This window comes from Danio rerio, chromosome 3 (assembly GCF_052040795.2).
Source record: "Danio rerio strain M-AB ecotype USA chromosome 3, GRCz13ab, whole genome shotgun sequence".
Classification (NCBI taxonomy): Eukaryota; Metazoa; Chordata; class Actinopteri; order Cypriniformes; family Danionidae; genus Danio; species Danio rerio.
The window spans coordinates 43,550,532-43,562,703 of record NC_141023.1 but is presented as its reverse complement, the minus strand read 5'-3'; the positions used below and the strand labels follow the sequence as shown (position 1 = coordinate 43,562,703).

The window sequence follows — 12,172 nt, the reverse complement described above, 5'->3', positions numbered from 1 at the left end:
ATTTGAATTGATTCATAGGGTGTACTCACACTAAGTAGTTGCCTTGAACTGGGCCAAAGCACACTTGCCCCCCCTCCAGTCTCCCCCGACAGCCCGCACACACATTACATTTAGGCCTGGGCACGCTTACGTCATCGATGATGCGTTGTTCAGTAAGCGCTCTCGCTCAGCACAGTGGAGATTTCTTATAGTTATATCGTTTAAGTCGCTTGATATGCAGTGACACACAGACAAATATTACGTCGAACAGATCAGCCGCTTTTGACGTTCATAAACAATCATAAAGTCCTCGTGCTGCAGGAATTAGAAGGTTTGCTGAAGGTGCAGCTGTGGTGCAGTGAGGGGTTTGCGTCTTTAATAATTTACGACAGTTTGCATTCATTAAACAGTAAGAATGATTAATAAATCCGTATCAAACAGTCCCTTAAAAGTAACATCTCGCTTCAAGTTTCAGGCTTAGGCACGTTTTGCTCTCACACACAAGCGTACCACACTCAAGCACACCTCTTCCTACCGGGCCAGGGCCAGCCAAGTGAACCGTGCCTGGGCCCGATTCATAGCACTCACACTTCTCAAACGAGCTAGGAAACAGGCCTGGGCACGGTTCGGATAGCATAGTGTGAGTAGGCCCATAGATAAAACTCAACAAGACTAGTTTGCTTTTGACACTTTCCATTAAAAGTCTCATATTTCAAGTTGTCCATTTTAATTAGGAAGTTTAAGTCATTTTGTGGACTCTGATGCTGTACAGAAACCACAGATCAAATGACAGCATAGCAAGTGGACAAGATTATTCCTTCCTCTTCGCTACTAGTAAATATGAATAAACATTTCTCTCAAGTTTGTGAAATTGCTCAGCGTTTCAAATGGTGGAAGATATCAGTTAAATATCTTGCAGGCAATGTAATGTAGAAGTGCATTTGCATTCAGTGTCCATGGTCTGCAAGAGAAATTAGCTGAAGACAAGTGTTTCACTAAACACTTGCACTATATAAGCTAAGAAATCCATTGTATCTTACTTGGATTTTAACCTGTTGGTAATATGCTGAATATAAATAATTGCATCTTGAAAACTAATTACAAAAGTCACTGTGAACATTACAGCCAAAAAAAAAAAAAAAAAAAACAACAACAGTAAAAACAACTTTAGAGTTTTAGACACTAATTATAAAAGCATTTTGAACTTCAGACATTAATGTAAATGTTTTTTTTTCTCATATGAAACTGCAAGTTCAAAACCTTTTCCTGCATATTTTCTTCAATATAATTTAGCCAAATTAACTAGGTGTATATATTCTGAAGTGAAAAGCATTTGACATACTCTAAACGACAACAAATTTCAGAGTTTGCAGTGGAATAGTGTCAAACTACACAATTTCAAACACAATGAGGCTGTAAAAGTGAACTGAGTTCAAGTGACTAGTTGATGTCTAGTTGACAACTTCTGTATTTCCAATGCTATTTGTAATTACAAGACATGCAAAAGATTTAATCCTATGACAAGAGAGAAAATGCTGATGTATTTTAAGTCATTAAATAAACAGTGAAAATATTCTGAGCTTGTGATCACCACAGACCTTATTTTTAGCAAGAAGCCTTTATATTTTTAGCAAAATAATGTCTATTGACTTCTGGACATCGGAACAAGACGTGCTAAAACGCTAACTCATTCCTAAATTATGCTATTTAACACATTATAACTGCTGCAATAAACATGTCAAATTCAGTTATCCATTGGCCATCTAGGAATGGTGTTAAAAAATAAATTAAATCATCTTGTGCATCATCAGGACATACGAACAGCCTAAATTTAAACTCTCAGAAAATTAAATTGTGTTTATCTTTCAAAACTGAGAATGGGCTTTAAATATGCATCAACTCAACATGACTTTTCAAAACTATAACTTTTTAATGTCATGATAGCCAGGCCATTGTTGTGGTGTATTAAGTTACATTTCATGGTTTCCGCTACATTCATTCCTCCATGGCGGGGCACCACACCAAAATTCATCCTGCCACGGCCACATTACAACTTCTCATTCAAAACATTCAGTAGTAGTTGTTTTTTAATAGCGGGTTATAATCGCACCAAAACATATTATAAGGTAAGTGAATTTTCTGTAATCGTAGTAGTGCTGTGCATTATGTTTAACCCTTTAAGGTGACATGCTGACAGTCTGACAAGTGCATGAAGCTAGCAAACACAATGTAACTTACAGTTAAGATGAACAAAGTTTCTAAAATTGTACTTTATTTATAGATAAAGGTTATGGCTCTGCATATAATGGTTTTATCTTGATGGAGTTTATGGCTGTTTCACTTTACTTCAGGATGCATTAATGCCGCTCTGTAGGTCTACTGGAGACATTCATAAATATTCCTAGCAAATCTAATAAATGTTGGAGACATACTTGTTACATAAACGCACTAAATCGAACTTCAGCAGTGTTTATTTGAGAGCGCACAAGAAAATCTGCACTTGAGCAGCGTATATTTGAGGGTATGCAAGAAGTTTTGTGCACAAACTGAGGAAGTCGGTGCACAAGCAGAGAGATTTGCATTCTTGTATTACATAAATGCGATCTCGACTAGTAAAACTGCGCTCACAACATCAGTCATTGAAATAACGCCACAGGTAGTTGGTAGATCTGTGTAAAAGGCATGCTGCCACCGCTGTAAAAAATCCTAGAGGAAACACTGCATTTATTACATACATAATTACATGCGAGTCTATTACTGGTGTAAATCTATGATTGTAGATGCAGTGTACATGCTCTTGAGCATCCTCAGAACATTCCAATGGTGTGGATGTCTTATGTGCATCAGCTCGAAGAAAAAGCCATGAACATTCTAAATAGGTAGTTGACATAAAATAAATGCTTTTAAGTGAATCCAATGTTGAATTTAAAAATTTTAAAAACATTTATGTAGATTGACGCCTGATGTTTGGCAAGAAAAACATAAGGGGTCATTAGCTTAATCAGTTGTACACTGACAATTCTGGTGTGAGACAGTCAAATATAAAAACATGTATAAATACAATAATATAGAAATAGTGTGAGGTCGATTTATCTTCACTGCTGGACACTTATCTTAATATAGTGCCATTTATTTCATATAAAATTATGAACAATGTGTTTTTGTTCTCCGGGACTTGGACTTATTGAACATTTGCAAAAAGAGGTGTCACACCAAAGGTCAACAAAATGTAATGTTTTAGTGGTTTCAACAAGCCCTTCTTCAGTCACATGATCTTGATTGGAATTAGAGGTCTGCATTCCCGCGGCTGTCCCGCGGGCGCCGCAGGACCCGACCAGATTTCTACGGCGCGGGTATAAATTTCCGAATAAATCACGGGAGCAGTCGGTAACAGGTTTAATTTGGGACGGGAGCGGGCTGTCTAGCAATATCGCTCCCGACTCCTGAGTGAGCACGCGTATGTATGTGTGTGTGTGTAAATGAAATAGCGCGATGCTGTGTTTAGCTTGTTTGTTGCAGTGTATGTATATGTATGTATGTATGTATGTATGTATGTATGTATGCGCACACGCGAATGAGGTGTGTGTGTGTGTGTGTGTGTGTGTGTGTGTTTGGTGCTTTTGAGTGTGTGTTAGTGGGCGAAAGAGAGAAAGCTTTGTCTGTGTGTGTGTGTGCTTGGTGCTGTGCGTGTTTATATAGACAGCTTGTTATAGGCTGTCTGGACTGTATAACTGGGTGATTTTCGGTTTTGTTCTCCCCCCGCTCTTTAGCGGGATCGGGCGCGGCGGATAGAAAACGGGGCGGGTCGGGCAGCGGGACAACAAGTGCTTAATATAAGCGGGAGCGGTCGGGTTCGGGCGGGATTCAAAATTTAGTCCCGTGCAGATCTCTAATTGGAATGCTCTGAAAGTGGAAATCAGTGTAAATGCCAGCTTTTACATTAGCATATAGTGTCACTCAAGAGGACATGGTGACAAAATGTATCAAATTCATGTTTTTAGAAATAATACAATAATGATTGCATTTCAATAAATTGCCACTTGAAAATTTGTTTCGAGGTATTTATTAATAATTTTACAACTTCCTTTTTAATTAATTGCAGTTGTAATATTGAATGATTTCTCTCCTGCATTTGCCTGTGAGTGCAAGCCATTAATTTTGAACCCCTTTTTTCTTTATTGTAAGACAATAAAAAAAAGAAACACACCTGTCTGAGTCTCTGAGAGTGACAAACTATCCAACGAATCCAGTGGTGAAGAAAATGTGTCCAGACCAAGAGAATACGATGAAATTGGTTTGTGATACGGTGCAGGTAAATTTACTGTGCAGTGCGAATCCATGCCCAAAAATGGATGGCTCAGATGAGAAGGCATGAGCAAAGGACTCTGTATTGAACTACTGACAGAAATACTGGTAGGTAAAGGAATAGGTCCGTCAACAGTGGGAATATCCTGAGTGGAGAAAACAAATTGTAAATAAGCATGATGTATATACAATCCATGCAGTTTTAAATATGCACTTATAGCTTACCAAATTAGCCTCAGGAGGACTTGCTCGGTCCAATAGTTCATCCAGATCATCCCCAATAATATCGGTATCAAAGTCCAAGTGAGTATTTTGTACTGCATAAGAGTCATTGGGCCTGGTTCCATTGACCAATGGCATATGTAAAGGCATGGGAACAGGCTCTGGTTTATGTGTCTCTATTGGGATGACTGGTGGTGAAATGAGACCAACCAGAGGCTTGGACTCTACTTCTTCCTTCTCACTTACAGCTGAAGACACTGGCATGCTGACGGGTAGTGGGCCGCTCATACCATGAATATACTGGCCCACTTCTGTGGACACAAAGAGGCATTAATGAGCTAAACGCTTCAAGCAGCAAACTTATCAGGTACAATTTTGGTGTTTGTAAGATCGTGGCTGCATTAATTTGATCAAAAGTACAGCAAAATAATATTTGAATTATAAAACCACATAAAAATTTTTTTTTATTTTCTATCTCTTATTACTTGAGTGAGACACAAATCAACAATAAATCAGGACATCAAAATATAAGGTTTCAGCATAGACATAATGATAAGACTCTAGGAGAATGTGTAGATTCATTTCAATGTTTAACCATGAGAGAGTGAACGTTTTTTTTTGCATGGAAGGCCCGTTACAGTGAAAACATTCCAATCAAGTATCTGAGAGCGTAAATACAGCTCAGTTGTATATAATACTATACGACACAATATAATACGATATAATATAATACAATATAATATAATATAAGCGACGCAGTGGTGCAGTAGGTAGTGCTGTCGCCTCACAGCAAGAAGGTCGCTGAGCCTTGCCTCACTTGGTATTTCTGTGTGGAGTTTGCATGTTTTCTCTGCATTCGCGTGGGTTTCCTCCGGGTGCTCCGGTTTCCCTTACAGTCCAAAGACATGCGGTACAGGTGAATTGGGTAGGCTAAATTGTCTGTAGTGTATGAGTGTGGATGTTTCCCAGAGATGGGTTGCGGCTGGAAGGGCATCCGCTGTGTAAAAACGTGCTGGATAAATTGCCAGTTCATTCTACTTTGGCGACCCCGGATTAATAAAGGGACTAAGCCGACAAGAAAATGAATAATATAATATAATATAATATAATATAATCATGGTTTCCGCTACATTCATTCTGCCATGGCGGGGCGCCACACCAAAATTCATGGCTACATTACAGCTTCTCATTCACAACATTCCGTCATTGTTGTTTTTTTAATAGCGGGTAATAATTGCACCAAAACGCATTAAAAAGTACGTGAATTATAACAGAGATAATGTAACCGTAGTAGTGCTGTGCGTTAGTCGTTTAACCCTTTAAGGTGACGTGCTGACTGACTGAGTGACAGGTATGTAATGCATGAGGCCAGCAAACACGACGTAGCTTTCAGTTAAGATGAACACAGTTTCCATATTTATACTTTATTTATAGATAAAGGTCTGTGGTTCTGCAAACAAAGACTTTATCTTGCGGGAGTTTATAGCCATTTCACTTTACTTCAGGATGCATTAATGCCGCTCTGTAGGTCTATTGGAGAGATCCATAAATATTCCTAGCAAATCTTATAAATGTTGGAGACATACTACATAAATGCAGTAAATCGCACTTCAGCAGGGTTAATTTGAGAGTGCACAAGAAAATCTGCACTTGAGCAGAGTATATTTGAGGGCGTGCAAGAAGTTTTGTGCATGAGCAGATGAAATCGGCGCGCAAGCGAAGAGATTCGCATGCTCTTATTACATAAATGCGATCTCGAATTGTAATACTGCACTCACGACATTTCTCCATTTGTCATTGAAATAATTGCATCGGTAGTTGGTAAATTTGTGTAAAAGACGTGCCTCCATAGCTGGCAAAAATCCTAGAGGAAACACTGTATAATGGTTTCTGCAGGTTTCTTTAAGTCAAATTTAAGACTTTTTAAGACAATTACGAATGAAATTTTAGACTTATAAAGCTCTAAACACTGAGGTTTTTTTTTCTTCCTATGGTATTTTGCTGTAAAAATGTCTAACAGCTGTTGCGAATTGTATCTCTTTGCAACAAAAACAAATATATTTAAAAAAAGAAGGATTAATGGTGATTGGGTGTTGGCCCAATTGGGTAGCTTTACTTTACATCGGAAAATTAAGACCTGTTTGAAATTATTTAAGTCCTTTGACACAATATTTAGGTAAATTTAAGACTTTAAGACCTCTCAGAAGCTCTGAATATAATATAATATAATATAATAGCATACTCTGGGTTCATGCTTCACTGTACATAGAATAGATCTAGGCCTATATTTTTAACAAAATGTTTATTGTATTTCTTCTTTTTAATAGGTTATTACTTTCCTAATGCAATAATTTTCTAATGCATTCACTCTAAAAGGCTCCATAGTGAAGTACGGAGCTCTCAACCACTGCAAGACGTATCCATTATGCACATCAACCATTTAATAAGGAATTGCTTTCATACTGTGGGTGAATGCCTGATTGCACATACACATTAAGATATTTAAAATATGAAGAAGTGAACAGGAAATGTTTGTGGAACAACAGTTTTGTGAGAAAATGCAAACTGTGTGAGAGCATGCAAAAACTGAAATAATTTTCCTTTTACTTCGTTTTTTTTTCCTCCCACCCATTTTTTCCTCACCACCACGTCCCTTATGGGCCTCCGTACATTAAGCCTTTTTTTGGCTTCTTCAGTGGCATGTTACCTACATAGCCATTGTGATTACGCAAAACAAAACTACAAATCATGGGTTCAGAGCCAAAAAAAAACACCAATGTGTACACAGTCCACTGGGGCAGGTGGAGGTGGGTCAATCCATTTAGGATGCAACCAGGCAAATGTGAAACTAAATATGAAGGCACCCTTTAGTGCTCTCCAATGTTCATTTGAAAGCCTGTAATCTTCTCAGCCAAGTTTTAATACCATATTTTGGTGCAGTTTCCTCACAACACTTCCCATAACAATCCCATTTTCAGTCAGTAAGGATGAGTTAGTGCTTTTTTGCGACTGTCCAATCTAGGAATGCAGATATGACTTGTTTTGACAGATACTAATAGAGATTAACAAAAACTTCCAGCTGATTCTCATATTGACAGGATCCATTTAACATTCAACTGTCCAATATTTTAAGAGGCACAAAATATATTCAGTATATTATTTTAGTATTATTATATATTTTAATAATGGTCACTTTAACTTGACTTAACATTATAAATTTATTCAACAAACTTAACATATAAACTAAGCCTTTGCTATATAAATTTTGTAGCTCCAGAAAATTATTGACTCACTAAAGTAAAGAGCAGTCAGTTTTTTCTAATGTCCAATACATTTCAGCTCAAACTAACTATTGGTTTTAAGCATAGTGAACAGCAGCTGCTTTCCACATGCACATCTGACATTTTGTACTTATTACACTCAGGTCTGATAATTTGTGCAGTTTATATTTATATTAAATTTATATTGTATATTTTATATTATATTTTTTTATATTATATTTATATTGTTATATTTAGTTTTTTGCAAGTATTTAATACATTGTGCTCTGAGAAAAATGCTGAACTGTTCAAAAGACGTGCAACTCATAAGTAGTAAATCATCAACATCTGCCTGTCTCATATTATTGCTGATATGCCAACAACTTTAATTTCATTAAAAAATTGGCCGATAAATATCAGCAGCCAATTCATTGGTGAGTCCCAGTTTCAAACACATTCAACAAGAGAAGCGCTAATTTCACAACATTCTTTTTTTAAGTTTTTTTTTTTTACTTTTATTTGTTAGGACAGTGAATACATAGACATAGACAGGAATAAATGAAGAGAAATGTTCAACAAAGGACCTTGAGCTGGAAACAAAACCCGGGTGGCGTGAGCATATGTCGATGCAATTAACCACTAAGCTATTAATGCCTACTTTTTAAAACATTCTAAAGTCATTATAGTCACTTTTGATCAATTTAACAGACCCTGGCTAAATTAAAGCATTAATTTGTCTCAAAACACTTTTGCTAACCTAAAAAAAAATTTAAACAGAAGAATAAAAAAAATACACACTTACCACATTCAATATCATCCACAGAGGAAGAGCTTTGTGAATGCTGTTAGGAAATAAAGAAACAGAAAGAATGTCAAAATGTATCATTTTGAACACGCATACAGAAACAAACACACACAGCCAGCAATTTACCTTATCATTAACAGCTCCTGATATACCTGACCCAGGCAAAACATTTAAGGCAGGCTGGGAAAAACAGAAACAAAAAACACAAGTGAACAGGTCAGATTTAAATAACTGCAGATTATGAGCTTTAAGCATGATACAATTATAAACGATTTATGACACAAATTAAACGCTCTCCTTCAAATTAGCTAGAGACAAAGCGCATCCTAGTTCATTTTAATCACACAGTTACTTTACCTTGCTTCTCACATAAGCCTTACGGATTTTTAATCCCAACATTTTGGCAAGCTCCTGGGTCAATTCAATCACACGAGTATCCTGCAAATGAGCAAAACAGAACATGAAGATGCAAAATGCACATTTTGTTGGGTAAGGCAAAAAAAAAAAAAAAAAAACTTGATTAAAGCCAAAAATGCTCTGACCTGAGGCACTGCCATTGAGCATTTAGCAACTGCCTCGTAAGCCTCCTGAAGTCTCCCTATTTCTTTTAGGCAACGAGCCTTGCGGTAAAGTGCTCTGTAGTTGCTCTCATTGAGCTGAAGAGCTTTTTCACAGTCCTCTAGAGCTTGATCGTGCAGCTCCTGCATAAATAATCACAAACACATTACAGTGCATTAATAAAACCAACCGAGACAATTAACACTGCAGCATAAGCAGCTGTCGAATACTGCATGATAATTGCACTTCTTGGGTTTTTATATTATTAACACTAACCTATTTAAAGAAATCGGACCAAAATATAGTTAAACAACAACATTGTGAAATTCAGCTTGGTAGCGGTGACAAGTGTTTGGAGCAGAGAGCCGTGAGCCCGATGGAGTGATTGTTTACGTTTCATTCCCGTGGAGGAGCTCCAGATCGAAACTTATTTTATAAATCAGCCTTTAATCACACTGTTAGTGAAGATCTGCAATGTCATGTTGTGATTAACATAGCATGACCTAATCTCATAGGTTTTAACAGTATTAAAGACTATAATCTTAAAGCGTTTAACACCTGTTTTAAGATTTCAAGATAATTTAAACCATTCGGGCACAAGAAATTATAAAGTTTGCCACTTTAACAAACATGAATTTTGTTTATCTATACAATGAAGTCTATATAGTGTAAATTTAGATTTAATTATTGCAATTTGAAACTCAATTAAGACTGTTAAGACTTCACAGTAGGCTTGGGCGGTAATACGGTAATATGGTATTCTGTGGGATCTAAAAATAGCCACAGTGTCAATTTCAATACTGTTATACCGTAAAAAAACAATGCACTTAAATAGGAGACAAGTATTAAATAATAAATTTTATTTATTTAATGCCTACAAATGCGTATCCTTTATTATCAACACAGGACAGTGTGGAGGAGAGAGAGAGAGAGAGAGAGGGAGAGATGTAAGGTAAAAGAGAGGTAAGATGGTAAGATCGTGCACCAAGAGACCTGCACTTTGACAGTATTTCTGGTTTCGACTGAACGAGAATGGAGATGTGGTAAATACGAACCACAGGTCTGCTTAATTTCCCAATAAAGGGCGGGAGCGGTCGGTAACTCTGGTGTAATTTGAAAGGGAGTGGGCGCGCGGGCTAACAATATCTCTACTAAGCGAGTGAGCAAGTCCAACGTGAATGCGGTTTATGAGTGCGTGTAAATGAAAAAGAGCATGATGCTATGTGTTGCTTGGTGCTGTCTCTCTGTGTGTGTGTGCGTGCGAATGATAGAGAGCATCCCGCACAGATCTCTAATACGAACAAGACAAACAGGTGACCGTAAACCTAAGGTTGCATATACAGTATTCAGTTTCTGAGTGATAGCGGCACAAGCCAACAGTTTGGTGACACTGTTTGAGCCCTTCATCCAAATTTTTTTTATTATGCATTGTAATACCGGATACCAAGGTAAAATGGGGAGGAGGTTTGACGATATCAAATTTTGGATACCGCCCAAGCCTACTCCACAGAAATGAAGTACTGTTTATTTAATTGCGATCTTTGTTGTAATTAGGGCTGGACAAAAATGTATAATTACAATATATTTCTTAATTTCGATTGATACGATATAATTCCGTTATCGATATAGACAATATTAAAAACACAGGAAAAAACTGCCAAGAACGCACATAATAGATATCTGTACCTAAAAATCTCTGCAAACTCAATATGTAAAGTCAATAATACCTCCAGGCTCTTACTCTTGTAAAATAAAAACAATACTAAAAATTTATGTTCACTTTTTACTTGTATTTAGCCTTTACAAACAAGAAATGTGAAATAAACTGTCAAAAAACTAAAACCCTCAGGCTCGGCTTATTTATTTATATAAATAATGTATAGATAGTTCAAGGAGGTTAGCTTGACTAACGTGAACAGAAACTTTTAACAGCGTTTTTTTTTTTTTTGTATATGCTAAATATTTAACAATTAAAAATATATAAATATCTTACACTTATAACAAAAACATAGAAAAAGAATAATTATAATAATAAAAAAATCAAAAAGAGTATAGGCTACATTAATATTTGCAATAGAAAAAGAGTTGTTTGAGTAAATTCAGTTCTTGTTGCTTTTCATCTTAAACATCCTTTAAGGGTTCTATCTGTTTATTTATATTTGTGTATGTAATTACCCAAGTAAATTAAAAGGTTTAACATAAAATAGTTCTTATATATATATATATATATATATATATTTTTTTTTAGTCTATTTATATCGACTAATATTTTATATTATTTTATATAACACATTTTCATTATTAAACAGATTGAATACCTCTGTTAATCACACTCTTTCGGTTTCATCAGCTTTGCAATAACCAGATTCCTGATTAAATGTTTGTGAATTTTATTTGGTAAGTTTGCACGAGTGCTATATGCCAGTGCTATATGCCAGCCATGCAGCATGTTTCAGTGTGCGTGAGTGTTAATTTGGGTGTTTATGCGAGGATTGGGTTATGTATGCGCGTGTTAATGTGCATGTGGATGTACGCAATATGCATGCATCAAATTTATATGTAACATATATGCGCAAGTTTCATACGTTTTGAACATTCAATAGTATAGGTTTATATGAAAGGAATTTATAGGTGTATATGCACAAAGTTTAACGAAGTGAAGTTTAATTTAAATCCAACACGGCGCCTCTAGCCATCTTTTTGCCACATAGCCTTCTCTTCTGACACCGCTGACTTTTATGTCAGGAAGGTGGATGGTGGTGAGGCGACAGGATGGGTCAAACGTTTATGATGCCTCATCTTCTGTCATTGCTTCTGACTCTAGGTATGTTCAATAGGGTGGAACAGATTTGATGTGTCCTCAATGCTAGTCGGCATCTCTCTCCCGCACATTTAGCAGAGCACCGAAACTATGAGTTTATCGGAACTTAGAAAGCCGAACCATTTCCACACCACTCCATTAGTCTTTCTTCTCTCATCAACTAATTCGTCTGCATTTTTTCTTGTGGAAGCATGTTCATTTACATCTGTATTCAGGGCACAC

The 12,172-nt window shown here is 36.5% G+C and overlaps 1 protein-coding gene across 3 annotated transcripts in view; it reads right to left on the bottom strand.

The window, feature by feature from the left end:
- zc3h7a (zinc finger CCCH-type containing 7A) overlaps positions 1-12,172 on the bottom strand; it is a 32,538-nt gene that overhangs the window by 17,015 nt on the left and 3,351 nt on the right. For all 3 annotated transcript variants that reach the window (XM_087242434.1, NM_213434.1, XM_087242435.1), the window contains 6 exon segments: positions 9,114-9,272; positions 8,929-9,009; positions 8,698-8,751; positions 8,569-8,608; positions 4,510-4,817; positions 4,187-4,430 (listed from right to left, as the gene is read on the bottom strand). In XM_087242434.1, the coding sequence (XP_087098560.1) occupies positions 4,187-4,430; positions 4,510-4,817; positions 8,569-8,608; positions 8,698-8,751; positions 8,929-9,009; positions 9,114-9,272 (886 nt within the window).